At 43.8% G+C, this 16,798-nt stretch overlaps 1 protein-coding gene across 1 annotated transcript in view; it reads right to left on the bottom strand.

The window, feature by feature from the left end:
• c5 (complement component 5) overlaps nucleotides 1–16,798 on the bottom strand; it is a 155,378-nt gene that overhangs the window by 113,267 nt on the left and 25,313 nt on the right. The window contains exons 7-9 of the mRNA XM_041194155.1: nucleotides 14,982–15,072; nucleotides 11,704–11,812; nucleotides 2,352–2,478 (exon numbers count right to left, since the gene is read on the bottom strand). Coding sequence (XP_041050089.1) covers nucleotides 2,352–2,478; nucleotides 11,704–11,812; nucleotides 14,982–15,072 — 327 coding nt within the window. The remainder of the gene's footprint in view (nucleotides 1–2,351; nucleotides 2,479–11,703; nucleotides 11,813–14,981; nucleotides 15,073–16,798) is intronic.

Raw genomic sequence — 16,798 nt, 5'->3', positions numbered from 1 at the left:
GTGGAGCTGAAGCTGCTGGGGTCACAGGAAGTGGGAGTCTGAATGGGCTGGACGCTCTCGGAGTCACCTGGATGGATGGGCCGAGAGTGTGCATCTGCTGATCCTCCTCCCTTTGGGTGCCCAGTTGCCCTAGGCTGACTCCTTGAGAAGCAGGGCTAGCTGGAGTGAGATCGAGCTGCCCAGCACCCCTCTTGCGTACATACTGTTGGAAGCCAACCATGGCATCAGCAATGGAGTTGAGCCATGGATAGCAGTGCAGGAGCAATGTCCTGGACCAAGGTCTCCATGGTGTCTGCTATCCTACCAGTGTTGACCTTGGTGTGTTGGCATGTTGGCACTATCACCTCAGCCTGAAGGTGGACAGACTGCTCCATCGTGCCTTGCAATCTGAGGAGCGCAATGGACATCCCTTCCTGATGTTCCCGAGCTTGCCTTTGCAGCTCCAGCAACTGTGACATAATCGAGTCCAGAGAACTGTCATCTGACTCGGACTCAGCAACGTTCTGGCCTCCAGCAGCCCTCCGAGCGCTGGACACCTGGGAAATCCCTGCCGCAGCCTGCTGTGAATCAGAAAGTGCGATGTACTCACCAAATTGTGATTCCGGGGCCACTCAAAAGCTAGGTCCCACCGAGATGTGTGTCTCTGAGTTGGTGGAGGGTGTGGGTGAGCACTGTGGCGGGACTTCAGAGAGGGGGCCTTCAGATTCCTCTTCAGAGGTTTCTTTGGGACTTGATTGGAGGCCCTGGGTCATGGACTCTGTCAGCTGTTTGGCAGTTGTGTCTGCAAAATCAAGGAGAGATAATTAGTGCATGTCAGTGGCCTGTGAAACAAGACACATCACTCATGGCATGGTTGTTTGATGGATGTTGCACTGCTGGATCCTAATTTAGTAGAGCAGCACCGACCTCACGATCAGCACAGGACTGATCCAGATCGTGGCTGGGCAGCTGGATGGCTCTGTTTACAAAGTCTGTGAGGACCTTGATTTCGGGCATTCCACTGCCAATCTGCGACCTCTCTCTCTTGTTGTGTTCCAGCTTGTCCTGCATGGATAGAAATGGAGCACGTGTAAGCAGGACGCCTTCCAGGGCAGATGACAAGTAGGCCTGGCCTTTGTGGGTGGTGAGTGGTCCCATGGACGGGATGAGGACAATGACGATGAGTATGAGAGAGTGAATGCTGATGTCTCTTGAACTGGCAGTGAGTGAGGGCCCTGTGAATGTATGATGGGTTTGTGAGTGTGTGAGTTGAGAGTGATGAGAAAAGTGTCTTACCCTGACGGAAAGGAAGAGATCATTCATCCTCTTGCGGCTAGGTGTCTCTTCTAAAGGGCTTTGGCATTGACCACGGCTGCCACCGCCTCCCAAGCCAGATTGGTCATGTTGCTGCCCATCCTGTGGCCAGAGCAGGGGTACAGGACATCTTGGGGGGCCTCCAAGGCATCCAGCAGTCGCTCGAGTGACCCATTGTTGAAACGGGGGGTTGTTGGCTTAGCTTCTTCTGGCTAGGTGTCTTCTGGATGGTATCGTACCATCTCTTTGAAATTCAAACTAACCTAATTTATCTAAAAATGTAATTTTCCTTACACCTCACTTCTAAAACTTCAGCCAAGTTTATGTATTTAGCATTTCAAACCTAGCTTCTTGTAAATGACTCAAGGCTTCCAGACCAGCTGTCTCCAGTTCAATTAAATCACACACAAACACACACACACAGAAATTATCCAAACCCCACTATTAGGCTACCTTTACAATAAATGGCAATAATATTATGAGAATTATTATTTTATTTATATTTATATTTATTACAATACAAGGCCTAAAAAACCCTATGCACCAGTCTGAAATCTTGTTGCCCATGGTGGTATACAATCCACACCCTACAAACTGACAACAGTTCCATCTTTCAATGGCACTTGGTTGACTGCAAACATCACCAATCGTAATTTGATAGCTGACGCAAGAGGTGAAGTATTAGGTTTCAACGTTCCACGGAAAACCTGGACAATCCTTTACCACCTGAGGATGGGCCAGGGAAGGTGTGGCCACTTTTTCCACAATTGGAACATAAGGAACAGCTCAAATTGTGACTGTAGCTATCCAAGTCTGACCATCGCCCACATAGTGAACTCCTGCCCTGGGAGATACATTCCTGGTGGCTTATAACAACCATTCACACTGCATCAGCTGAAGCCACTGAATGGATTGTTCATCTCAACATCAAACTTTAACTACTTCCCCAGCCAAACAAATTTTATTTTTTATTGGAGCAGCTCTGTGGTACATACATAAGCAAAAGTTATGAATTCACAGAATTTTAATTTCTCTAGTTATGAGTTATTATCTCGTACCTGATGAATCTTGAACTGTCACTCCAATGTACAAATTGTCTCCATTAAGATCTTCAATACTACCTCGCTGTATTACTTCAGTTTCACCTTTTGCATTGAACTCTACTGTTACTTCTCCATTTACCATCTGATAAGGAAGCAAAGTTTTCTAATTTTATAATCTAATACTATAACAGATATTTCGAAGAAAACTAAGCTTTAATTGTCCTAAACTGACATAATACAATGTCTCACTGAGTGACATTGTAGATTGTGAATCTGTTATTGCAAGCCAATGATATCAAATAGGAAAAACAGTTCAGTTAATAGGACCACCTAATGTGAAGCTTTCCATTACAGTATTACAAACAGTTGTTGATATAACAGCTTTACCATTATAAAATATTAACATAAGAAATGACTAAAAGATTGTGACAAAGGATAATTTGGACAGGAAGTGTACACTATAAAGCAGAACTTTTAATATATTACTTGTCAATCTCCCATGGCATTTCACATAGAAAATCAAAACCAAGTGTAGTCTTCCTGTGAAACAGATATGACAGCAGGCATAATTGGATCAGGGTGTGCTAGCATAAATCAGTCCCAATTTCAAATTCATATGTTCTGTCCTTACTTCATTGTATCACTTTCATTTTACATTTTTATTTGTGATTAAATTGCAAACCTTCGGAAAGCAGAGAAGAGTTGATTGGAGCAGTAGAGGCTGGGGAACTAAAGGTGCGAAACCTAGATGCTACAGTGCTACCATTGGGGAAAGGATGGAATTATAACATTAATAATAATTATAACTTACTTAGGGAGTTCCTATTTGTGAGAAATGGAGGGTTTTTTTATATTCTGGAGGAATATTGTGTTATTCTGTGAAGAAGGGCGTGTGTGCGCGCAAATGATTTAATTAAGCTGGGGAAGGTTATTAGGAGACAGGTTGTTTGCGGGGGGGTCGCGGTTTAAAACATGAAAGAATAGAGGCATTAGGTTTGAGGTACATGTGAATAGGTTGGATCTAACATTTGCGTTTTTAGATAAGTTGAGAGTTTGTTCGAATATCAAAGGGAAGTCAGAAGTAACAAGAAACATGTTTGCATCTTGCAGGAGTTCCATAGGTAAACAGAAAAGGGTATATTACATGTTACTGATCTGAAAGCAGAGGAAAAAAATAGAAACGTGAAAGATTTTATATTTGGAAGGATTTGAGTTTCAGAGAGGTGTGAGAACAATGGAAATTGAGATGAGAGGGAGAAAATTATACTTTAGATGTACTGTAGCTGGAGCTGAGCTGGGAGCCGTTAGCTGTAGCTCTAGGCTGGGAGAAGAGGCAGTTTGAATCAGCTATAACAAGCAGTTTTATTCTGAAGGCTTGGGTTTCCATAGCAGAGTGAAAGAGAGTTAGAGGTCAGGTGGTATGTCTTTATTAAAGCTACAGCAGTTTGCCTTCGGTCATATTACAGGATTTTTATAATTAAATATCTATAAGGGAGTGTTGCCTGGATTTACCTGTGGGTCTGACCAAGTAGGGAGTCTTTTGGGGGAGTGTTTTGTAAGACTAATTTTAACCGTGGAACTGTAATCTTTTATGCTGAAGTTTTCCTTTATTCTTAGTAATAAAACTTTTACTTTTCATTTTTAAAATCCCCAAAGTGTTACTGGACCACTTGCTGCTGAGATCAGTACGTCGTCTTCTCATTTCAGAATATAAAAAAAGAGATATGGCCCGTAAGCCAAGTTCCCCTCTGGGATGTGGTTTGCACAGCAATTAACATCAGCTGTGGTCATAATATATTATAAACTTGGTTGTAGGAATTTATAATGGTAATAATTGGAACAAAAGAGTGACAAAATGGTACATTTTATAGACAGGAATTGCATGCAGGCATAGGAGTCTTAATAAGATATATAGATATATTTATTATGCAATAGATGCAGCTTAGTTCATTCCTTTATCGATGGGCAAACTGGCCTCCTTCTGTGCTGTAGATTTTTTTAAGTTTCTGTTATTTTCTGCCAAAGCCAGAAAACAGCATACTTCGAGCTGGTGGCTTTTCCTTTATGGGTCAACACAAGTGAAAATAAATAAGTTTAATTGATTTTTCCCTTTGTGGCTAATTTTCAAACCAAGCAATGTAATACGTAGTGTAATATAAGTCTCTCACTCGTTGGGCTGAATTTTACTGGGTGCTGAGCTCTCCATCCACCCCACCCTCCCCTGGGCTAAAATGTTAGGGGCAGTGGGGAGCCCAGCCATGATCATTGCCACTACCTCGCAGTAATTTAACACTGGGAGAATCATTAATTGCTTTAAAACGAGACTTCCAGCACTTTCTCGGGAGGAGATTCTGCCTAAAGATCTGCTGTCCAATCGGATTGGCTGACAATTCTGTAGTCCCAGCAGTGCTAACCGGGAGTGGTGGTCACTGCTGGGATTATAACCAGTCCCACCATGTCATGGAGCCCAGGTAAGTCTGGGGTCAGGGAACTTGGCGATGGAGTGCGGGAGGGGGGGCTGGGTTTAAGAGGCCAGAGGCAGGGTTTAAGGGCAGGGTAACCTTGCTGGGGCGGGGGGGGTTTGCCTCCAATGGGTCCAGGGGGCCCACAAAGGAGGTTCCTTCCAGCCCCCCACCTGATTGCCCAATACCAGCCTGCACAGCTAAAGCTGCATGGCGTAGGGCTCCCTCTGCCCTGGCTAAAATATAGCAGTGGCAGGGTGAGACCCTAAAGTGGCCATTAATTGGCACCTTACGGGCCTCAATTGGCCCAAGGGCAGGTGGGCTACCCAATGCCTCTCCCACACCACTTAGAAAATTTCAGACAGTTTGAGGCAGATGTCATTTCCTTTGAGTGGAATTTTCCGCTCCTGCCAGCAGCAGGAATCGTGGCAGGCAGGGGCCCTTAATTTGGTGGGAGGCAAAAAAATGTTTCCCGATGGTGGGATAAACATTGGAATTTTGTTCTCCCGACTTTCAAGGTGGGTAAAAGAGAGGTCAAGCTTCCCGCTGAACAATGTCAGGAACCCACTTTGCTTGCTTTAGAATCTCATGCAAGCTCATTAAAAGGCCACCTCGCCGGATTTAAATTCACCCTCCAAATTAATTTCCCTGCTAGCAAGATCTTAGTTTTACGACTGTAAAAAAGTGGTATGCACCTGGTGAGCTTCACCTCTTCCACGACTTTGATGTCTATAGATATTGCTTTCTCCTTCTTGGTGACCTTGCATACCTTCACTCGAATGCCACTAGCAAATGCTATGCCAAGGCTGGACAAGGGAGGCGGGCGAAAGCTGGAGGGTGGAAGAGTGAAGCGAAGGCTGGACAGGGAGGCAGGCTTAGAGGGTTAAAGGTGGGGAGAATATATCTGGTGAAGGTGGGAGAGTATCTTAGAGGATGAGGTTGCTGGTGTTGACAATGGGATCCTTGGGGGGAGAACTCAGGGTACAGTTGTTAGGATGGAACGGTTACAGTCAGAGGGGAGAGTGGGATGCAGTAGGTTGGCAGGTCCAGGGTGAGAGTTGGGTAGGTGAAGGTGAATGAGTCACGGAGGGGAACAAGACAGGTGGCTCAGATAACAGTAGGGGGTTGGGTCAGGATGGACATGGGGACGGTAACGGGTGTTGGCTTTGAGGGGAGGAACAGCATGTGGAGATGGATTGTGATAGGGTCCAGGGTAATGGTGGAGAGAGGAGAGAGGATTGGTGATATTAGGTGGGTCAAGAGTGATGGGGGAGAAGTTGGTCGGTGATAGGGGAAGGGTAGAAACTGGTGAAGTGAGTCTGAAAGGTGACTTTTTCAAGCTGACCTTGACCACGCAGTTAGTCAGTCAGTAAGATCCCTCGAGGTGTGAGGACGGTCTTTTTGGGTGGGTGGAATTCAAGGTCAGCACAAGTGGCCAACTACAGGGACGCCCTGATGATTATGAGGCAACTGGATGTCAAAGATGCTCACTCATATTCTCCTCTCTATGGTGAAGCCATCATTGCAGCAGATTTGTTCCTGAATCATGGGCCTCATAGCATCGAGATCTCAGCAAGGTGTGGAGCTGTCATTCATTCTGTGCCATTTGCCATCGGCTGCAGTCAGAGACAGAGATGAAGGGAGGCAGGGAGGTGGTAAGTCTCCAAGGGGCACAGTTGGTGCAGGGAAGCCAACTCATGACTCCAAACAACCATCCTCCTGGGTGAGTGGTCATGGCTGACGAGGGATCATATGGTTAGTCTTTCTATGCTGGCGAGGCAATGATCTCTCTATAGAGTTTAAAGGGTAATGGAGACAAGTGGAAAAGTGTCCTCATGAGGCTTCTTGCATATGACACATCACCCTGGTCAAAGAACAATGCCTCCATATGCATTCATGTATGAATGGGAGGAACACCCATCTCTTGTCCTCCAGGATGTGCTTTAGATGGAATGGGTGGGTTGGGGATGCCATGTATGGACAGAGGCCAAGTGAAGGGTTTGGCCCTTGTCTGCTGGCTTTCAGAAGGAGGGAAACCTGTAAGAAGAGCAGTCATAACGCTGCATAGCGCCGCAGAATGGGTGGAGGAGTGCCAAATCTGTGCATTCTCACGAAGCACGAAAATGATGTAAAAGGATATGGAATGCCACCAGCGAGTGCACTCTTCCGATCACGTGTGAGGTGGGGGTCTCAGATGAAGGAAAGTGTGTAAGTGACAGATGCATGTGTGGTGGGTATTGGAAACATAATGGCCCCCTCTCATCAGAAACTGAACTGTCGTAGCCAGAAAGCCCATTGAAGCATCATGCAGCATGTCTCCACTGTCATCTTAGTCCGCCTAGCATGCATAGTGACTTTGATGCTTGAATGTATTGATTTTTTTGCCTTCCTCCTACAGGTGCGCCATCTGCAGGAGCCACTGGTGACCCCAAGGACACCCCCCATTGAGCTCAGAAGAAGACATCATACCTGCACCAACATCGCACCACCTCTCTGAACCAGGCTTCAACGCAGACACTCACATGTCGGTGGGCATTAGTTATTCGGCCCTGCAGGTAATGCATGGTGGTGAGGGCACATCACACTCGCATGAGGAACTGACAGAGGCAGAGAGGTCCCAGGGAGCCGACACTGGGAGCATAGCTGGAGACCAGGACCATGCTGCGTCCAAGGCAGATGACAGGCCTCTGGAGTCGTCCATCAGGTGGCAGATGCTGGATGTCCAGCAGGTTGCATGGGGAGAACTGGTGGAGAGCCACGAGGGTCTCTGTGCCATGGTCTCCGTCATGGAGGAGTCCATGTGGAACATGAGTTCTGCGTTGACCCTTAACACTGAGCACACAACCTCCTCCGTTGAGAGAGTGGTGATTCTCATGGAGAGGCAGCTTCAGGAGCAGACTCAGGATTCTAAGGGTTGCACTCGGACCTGCAAGCCCTCTCACAAGCAGTGACCTCAGGAGGTCACCCTGTTTGAGAGATGGATATGACACCTAGTCTCCCTGCTGGGTCCTCGTCCATCAATGGTGAAGAGGGAGGTACAAGCGCACCTCACACTGGCAGACAAGCTGCCTGTTGTCTTTGTAGGCTTCTCTCTGGCCGAAGGCAACAGCTCCTCTGCCCCTCTGCCAGTGTCCACTGCATCTGATGATGCCGCAATGACTGAGGAGTGCCCAGCCATGGGGCTGGATGCACACTCCCAGGTAGAGCCTGCTCAGGCTCCAGTGGCCAGAGGACAATTGCCTAGGTCATCAGGGCCACCAGGACAGCAGAGTCAGCAGGCTGCCTCCAACACCATTACCAGCGAGGGGGAGGGGCAGCAAGGTGCAGCACACACAGACGTAAGTTCAATGCACCTCAAGCACAACAGAGGCATGTCACAAGTGACATTTTTTTGGGTTAATTATTTTGACTCTTGTGTTAGGGATGGGCATTTTGTTTGTTCTTTGTTTGTTCATGTGAAGTAACATAAGCATTTATTTGACTTAAGTGGGCTGAGTTGGCTGGATGGTATTAATAGTTGCCAGAGGCAGCATATGCTTATAAAAGTATGGTGTGTGTGGTGCTGGTATACTGGCTTGAGTTCTCATTTATTAATTGTTAGCAAAGGAGACAGTGCCATTGACTTGACAAGGCATTGATGCCTTGGATGCCTAGCAGAAGGTTCGCTGGATCAAAGCATCCCTGGTGTCCCTGCCTCCATGAAGGTTCCTATCCTCTGACTCAAGGTTCTCAACCTGCACCTCCCCAGGCTCTTCCTCTGAACCATCACTCGAGTCATCCTCTGTGGCCTGTGGAGCTGCTTCGCTTTTCTCAGCCTCCTGTGGGTCCCCCCTTGCTAGAGCCAGGTTGTGCAGGGCACAGCATGCAACAACTATGAGGGAGACATGCCCTGGAGGATACTGCAATGCTCCCCTGATCGGTCCAGGCATCTGAAGCGCATTTTCAGCGGTCCGACAGTACTCTCCATCACTGCCCTTGTGAAGTTGTATCTCTCCTCGGCTTCAGTTCTTGGGTAATGGAGTGGGGTCATCAGCCACCTCTTCAAGGTATAGCCCTTGTCAACCAGGAGCCATCCATCCACTTGTGCAGGAGCCACAAGCAGCCTTGGTATGTGTGAGTGCCACAAGATATAAGTATTGTATGATCTCCCAGGGTAACGGGCACAAACTTGGAGAATCTGTGTCCTGTGGTCACAGACGATCCAAACAATCATTGAGTGGAACCCCTTTCTGTTTACGAAAGCTCCAGGCTCACCTTGATGACCACTTGAGTGCAATCTATTACACCCTGGACGTAGGGGAACTTAACCATTGCAGCGAAGCCTCCTGCTCTCTCCTCCTGTCTCGCCTCATCTGTCCGGAAGTGAATGAACATGCGGACGTATCTAAAGATAGTATCAGTCATGAGCTCGATGCAACTATGTGCAGCTGATTGAGAAACACCACACAGGTCCCCCACTGAGCCCTGAAAAGAACCGGAGGGATAGAAGTTGAAGGCCACTATGACCTTCAAAGCCACTGGCATGGGGTGTTCGCCCACGCAGTTGGAGGTGATTTCCGGTCCTTTCATGTGACATATTGCTGTCACTGTGTCCCTGGAAAGACGGAGTCTCCTGCAACACTGGACCTCGGACATCTGGAGGTTGTTAGAGCGGTGTTTGAACACTCTAGACACTGTGTAGTGGCATCTTCGGTGTGCCCTCCTGCCTTCATATCCCTGCTGGCCCTGTACCGTGAGCCTGTGCTTCTCCTCTTAAAGGTCTGTTGCTGGGACACTGCCTGCGCCCACCAGGCCTCCTCTCTCTCCTGCCTCTCTCTTCCTCTTCACAGGAGGTTCCACCAGCAGAATACACTATCCTCATTAGATGGGATGCAGAGGACCAGTGCCATGAAAATGAAGGTGTGCTGTGCTGCAATACTCAGGGGAACCTTCCAGAGATGAGGACCTGAGATGCTGAAAGACAGGCTTGACAATCAAACGAGATGCCAAGAAACTCTGGGACAACTCTGTACTCACACAGCATAGGACTGGCAATGACAGAGGAAGTGCTGCTGCTCTGGGTGCCTTTTATCCCGCTGTGGATGAGGAAATGTCAAAACATGAGTTCCGCCCACCCGTTTTGCCCGTGCGATGAGCTAAAAATCGCACCGGCAATGTAACGTTGCAGGCAATATAATGACCTTAATTGGCCCTTTAATTGTTGACAGGCATTGCTCCAACTCCCACGTGTGCCCGTCGACCTCAATATTGCACGCGTGCGATGATGGCAGGACACACACCCGACGTCTTTTCACGCAATTTAACATGCATTCGGTTTGGGTGCACGCCTGATCTCAGAACGCAAGATTCAGGTCGAAGTGTTATTGTGCTTTGATTAAGTTAAATAATTAATCAATAGTAATCAGTAGTGATATTATTAACTGTAGACGTGTTTTCCCAAGACCATGTTTTTCATATTGGCCATTCACAGCTGGGATATTTTGTTTTCCCTTTTCAAACTAGACTTACTAAAATAATAGTTGTCTTTCTTTAGCAGAAACCATTTTTCTTACAGTATTCAATGACACATGAATTATAAGCCAGGACAATGAGTATCCTTGAATGTGGGATGGTCAGTTATCATGTGGAATCAAGGGTTGGAGTTCAATTGACGGACATACAAACTGATTGATGCCAGATGGGAGACACCATCAAAAGATCCATAAACAAGTTGAATATTGTGAAGTCTACGAAGACTTGCAGTGCCTGTGAGGGGAATTTGATAATTGCTCATGTTTACCAGACCCTTCTTTTGAGAAAGTAAAATCTCGAAATGCTGGAATGGAGCCAGAAATTGGACTTAAAGGGACACAGCATCCAACATTTGGGGCTGCAGCTGGAGTGGATTAGTCAACTAATCAAGACTACGGAAGGCTAAGGACCATCAACAGAATGACTGACTGGTGTGTCCAGCCTTGGGTAAGGTTATTTGAAAACTTGGTGATGTATAAACCAAGGGGAATTTCACCATTTTGTGCAGCTGTCGTGAACAGACCAATTTGGGGTTAACATTTGTAAAATAGTATATATAGTGTATGTATTTGTTACATAGTATGTATAGTACGTATGTAAAGTTGTCTTCCTTCCTTTCTTTTTTTATATATATGTGTGTTTTTTCCTTCCTTTTTAATAAAGTTATCTCTCTTTCATTTTCTTTTAATCATTAATAATTGTTTAATAGCTGTCTAATAAAGATTGTTGTTTTCATACATTGCCTGGTATTGAGTTACTCATTCCTGTTCATCCAGAGTACAACTCCAAAAGTAAGTGAGTTTCTGCAAGGGACTCTCATGCCCTTACAACCGTACAGAGAGAATCACACTGACTTTCCTGCCTGCTACTGGATTTAGTCTCCAGAATAGAAAATTACACAATTTGTCTTTCTCACTACTATGCATGTCTCTCTGCTCTGCACCTCCCTCAATTTGACTTTCTTTGAAGTGAGCCACAGTGCTGAGCTAATTGTGAGGAAACCTGTTCTTCACCAACCAGTCATAGGTTCCTGTATCATAGGTGAGGATCGGTTAGCTCAGTTGGCTGGAAGGATTGTTTGTGAGGCAGAGTAACGCCAACAGTGTGGGTTTAATTCCTGTACTGGCTGAGGTCATCCTTAAAGACCCTGCCTTCTCACCTTCACCCCTTGCTTGAGGTGTGGTGACCCTCAGATTAAACTTACCACCAGTCATCTCTCTAATGAGAGAGTCGCCTCTAGAACTATGGTGGCTTTCAACGTAGTTCAACGATTGAGGATTGTCCATAACATCCAAATTTACAAAAGTTACATGAGCATCTCAAAGCTGAAATTAGAAATCAAAAACGGTGGCAAGAGTAATTAAATGCTAATCATAGTTTATGTTTTCTCTTACCACAACTGTTCGTGCTGCATGTGGCATTAGTTGCTTCTTACCACCTTTTTCCAGAATTCCAAAACGAACAAAGACAAAGGCTGATGCTATTGGTTTTTTATAAAAGTAGCTGCAAAATTGTGAAAAATTATTAGGTTATTTGTGGTGTGAAGTAGTGCTGTTTTCTGATTAACTGGATTTTGATTTGAATAAAATGGTGTATTATTTACACCATTATATATACACACATATATCTACATTAAAGAGTTACACTGACAAAATTGAATTGACTTTCATGGCACTGTAAGTACAACAATAATAAATAGAATCCTATCTGAATTAGAAAATGATGATAGACCCTACTATGTCACAATAACACAGGAATTCTCAGCTGGGAATCTGTGAGAAGGTTTCATTTGCAAACGGAAACTCCCATTTACGAATCCCAGAATTATTTCTCCCCAACTGCAGGAAGTGTTTTTTTTAGTGATATATTTCCCTCAGTGATGTTTCTCCAATCACCGAAAATATTCTCAGCAAATCTGTTTGAATTCTCGAACGCGAACCTTTCCCCTAAAGGACGTTAGTGCACCACCTGGTTTTTTACAACAGTTCAGTAGTTTCATTGGGCTAATTTTTATACAGAAAATATACTTCTGCTGTATTATGGGGATTTATGGAATTATTAAAGCACAGGAAGGGGGCCTCAAATGCAGAAAGGTTGAAAATTCATCCAATAACACAATACCACCACCTACCAGATTGCAATGTTTTAAATCAAATAAACAGGATACCCTAACATCTTCCTTTGAAATGTTTGTTTTTTCAGCTGATAAACTGTATCGCAATTGTTATAATGTACTGCTGGAAAGAGAACTCCTATTTCACAGAAATGCGTCACTATACTTTAATGGTTACACTTAAAAAAAAACTTTGCAGCATCCCAATGATCAATATGAGGCCATCTTCCCTTGTTTACTTTTATCACAGTTTGGCATTTTTTAATATTCATAAAATGATTGTAAAAATTACTTCTGTATTACTACATCAAAACAAAGTGATAAATTAACTAAATCACTCCCAATGCTAATAGCTTTGAACTCACATAGTCCAGCCAGAAGATCCAATTCAAAACCATTTTTACAAAATGACTCAACAAGTACATATTGTATATATATTATATGAAACAGGTGCATGACAACATGTTAACACTATTATAATCAAAGAGTCATTTGGTGTTACAGAGCTTGACTATTGCTGAAAAAAGAGACATATCTAAGCTTTTCGTCTTGCACTCATCAGGACACTTGCAAAAATACCAAAATAAGGGGGAAGACAACAATCTATGCCATATGTGAAGAAAGCGTTGATTGGTTGGTAAGTGGCGTTGCCATGGAGAATGCACCACTGATAGTGACTGACAGTTAACTGCCAAGCATTGTTTGAAATTTAAACCAGGCAGTTTGACATTCATCAGTCAAGGCATAGCCCTGAGGATTGAGTCAGCAAAAGGCTGTCACTTATTTTGTTTAGTTGAAACAGGCACAAATAATGTACATGTTCTTTCTGTCTGCAAAGAACAGGGCCCTGTGTATTAACATATGTAGCTTCCAGTACACGCAAATGTGCCACATTGCGAGCCCAACTGACAATCTTAAATTGGTTGTCAGCGTAAATCTTAGCATATTGAGGATTATTTAGCCAATGTTGTCCAATTGCAGAATCACATCTAATGTTGGACACTGTGTTTTGAGTTTTTCAAGCATGGGCTGGTTGGGAACAGTCTGTACTCTGCCCGTTGTGAACAGCGGCTGGGACATGCTGTTGGATATGATCCACCAGTCTTTGGGATGTACGGCCTACATGCCTAGCATCACACTGGCACTGAAATTCATATACCATATTACTCATTTGTGTGATAGGCAGAACATCTTTTTGGCTTGATGGCAGCATCCGGTTAGTGGCAAATACCACTCAAGCATACTAGCAGCATGAAACAGCTAGCTTCATGTATTGCTCAAATTTTTGAGATACCTTGCCCTTTCAGAGTGATCTGAGGTAGACTGGGCACTTTTCAGAGCCGAAAGTGATGGCATTAGCACCATTCATGAGTTTGTGTGATATACAGCGTGAAATGATCAGATTGGGGTTGCCACTATCCTGCAGAATGCCTTTGATGCGCCCTATTTCAATATCAAGCTTGTATGGTGAGCAAATGGCTCGGGCCTTATTTACAAGGGTGCCGAGAAAACCAATTTTATAGCTGTTGGAACTGTAAGAATCTCAATGTGTAATAAATTGCCCAGTGAAGATAGGCTTGCGGTAGACCGTGATAGAGAATCCCCTGGAAGATTTCTCAGCTATCCCATACAAGCTGCAGCACTATATCATGACGATCTAGACCCACCACCATTGTGTGAATCAGTATTCAGTGAACTTATGAACTCGGCAACTCGCACAGTTGAGTTCAGTTTTAATGACACCATGTATGTCCAAATAGATGGTGTTGCCATGGGATTCCCTCTTGGCCCATCTCTCGCAAACATCTTTATTGGGTTCCCTGAGAAACGTGTCTTTGATGGAATGACACCTAAACTCCTACCCCTCACATACTTCCGATATGTGGATGATACATTTGCTATATTTAAAACCGCAGCTGCATGTAACAATTTCCTTATATATCCTAATAGGCTCCATCTTGGGCTCAAATTCACCTATGAAATGAAGCAGTCAAATTAACTCCCCTTTGTTAACATAATAGTTGAGAAATCTGCTAATAGATTTTCTACCACTGTCTACCACAAGCCTACCTTCACCACTCAATATACGCTTTGGGATTCTTACAGTTCCACACACTATAAGATTGGTCTAGACAAAATAATTAACAGCTATTCGCTGACCCATTCCTCAAGGCAATGCTTGACCAATCAGGTCATGCTGCCTGGATTAAATTTCAAACAATGCTTGGCAGTTAACTATCAGTCACCATCAGTGGTACATTCTCCATGGCAATGCCACTTGCCAACCAATCAGATAAATTCACATAAATTGTTGTTTTCCCCTAGATTGGTGTTCTTGTGAGTGTCCTGATGAATGCAAGATGAAAAGCTTAGACATGTCTCTTTTTTCAGCTGTAAGCAAAGAATTGACATGTCCTTCGTATGAACCACGCTCAGTCTCTGGTCTTATTACATACGTTAAAGTTTTGCAACCATTTTAAACAATTGATTAGATTATATAAAAGTTAAAAATGCAACTCAGTATAATCATAAAGGACAGAAACATTGCTCAATAATTACCTTGCTGTTACAGTTATTGTAAATCTCTCAAATTCTTTAAAGGAAATGTAATGTTTTTCTGGCTTGATAGAGATCTGAAAAGTTGGTAACACTGAAAAGATATCAATAGTTTGCCATCAAATAATGTTCTGGCTGGATTACATAACTCATGAGCTACAAACTGTCTAATTGGGAAGAATTCATTTTCCATTGGTTTGTTCGTATTTCTAACCATTTGAGTCATTAGATCTAATCTTTAGATTGCTGCTTTAAGCATCCTTCCCTTTTTTTATTCTTTCACGGATGCAGGCGTTGCTGGCTAGGTCAGCATATTTGTTACCCATCCCTCATTGCCCTTGAGAAGGTAGTGGTAAGCCACCTTCTTGAACCACAGCAGTCCATTTTGATGCATTTTCAATGTTGTGAATATGATTTGCAATTTAGTAGATTAACAATAATCAGAATTAAGAACTGTTCTAATTCTGTTAAAACTGGTGACAAATATACAGTTTGTCTCAGCTTCTTAAATGGTAGAATCCAATTTACATTGGGAACCATACGTTGGCCAGGATTTTCGGGTCCCGCCAGTAGCAGGCATTGTCACAGGCAGGTCGGGAAAATCTGGAGAACAGCCAAAAGTCAAAAGTCAACGGAAACTCCCGCCCTATGAATCATTGGACCAATAACTAAAAAGCTTAACTATTACTTACACACAATCAAACCCTTATTGGTTTCCTAAATTTTCTCTTTACTCACTGCCCTACTCAACATGAAGTAGTTATTTTCAGTACCCTGGATCTTGCAGTAAAGATAATGGTAAAGCTATCAGCACTCACTATTATTAAAGAGTAGATCAGGCAGCAATACCTGGTGAGTGCATATACACAGTTAAGTGTGGAATTCAGCAAGTTACTGTCCAAGTTGCCCTGCTACTCCAGAAGCTTCACTACTCAAGGGTCTTGCCATGAGAGTTGGCACTGAAATACCTGAAGGGCATGAAGTTGCAGTACTTACCTACCAGATACCCACTAAACATGTGAGAAAAAAATTAGAGCTTGCCCATTACAATCTAAGTGGGTTTTTAATGGCTTTATCAATTACTGCCAAACAACCTATCTGGCACCAAAAATTAACTTTTATAAGTGTGGAGTTTCATTCTTTCAGCGTTTAACTATTGTTGGAAATTAATTTTTAAATTTAAAACAGAAAATGTTTTTGGAAGTACTCCGCAGGTCTGGCAGAACACTGATGAAGGGTAAGTGGCCTGAAACATTAGTTCTATTTCTTTCTCTATAGATGCTGCCAGCCTGAGTATTTCCAGCACTTTCTGTTTTTGTTTCAGATTGCTAGTATCCACAATACTTCAAAAAAAAATACTTTTTCTTTCTGCCTCATCCTCCTCTTTCAAACTAGGATGAACTAATGAAAGTTGAGGTGATGAATTAAGAGCATCACTCTGTTGTGGTATACCTTTAAGGAAATGAATGCGTATCTGAATACGTTACCAGAAGGGAAATAATGCGATGATTCAGGATGATTCATCGGGATGATTCATGTGATTCAGTCTAAGTCTCACTCTGTATGCAATGAGCAGACACAGCTCAAATGTCTTTTCAAGCTCTGCAACAATGTAAGACTGCTATGATCTATCTGACCTTTAATAAATGAACCTACACATAATGTTAATTAATCCCTTATGCATAGTTTAAATAGTAAATCAACTCAAGGATTTATTTTATAAGAACACAACATTCTGGCAGTGTATTGCAACAACATTAAGGGCAGAATTTTATGTCCCGCAGCCAGGTCCATGTCCAGCCCGATTGGGTGTAAAATAG

This window comes from Carcharodon carcharias, chromosome 8 (genome assembly GCF_017639515.1).
Source record: "Carcharodon carcharias isolate sCarCar2 chromosome 8, sCarCar2.pri, whole genome shotgun sequence".
In the NCBI taxonomy this organism is placed as follows: Eukaryota; Metazoa; Chordata; class Chondrichthyes; order Lamniformes; family Lamnidae; genus Carcharodon; species Carcharodon carcharias.
This window is presented reverse-complemented; position numbering and strand designations above follow the sequence as displayed.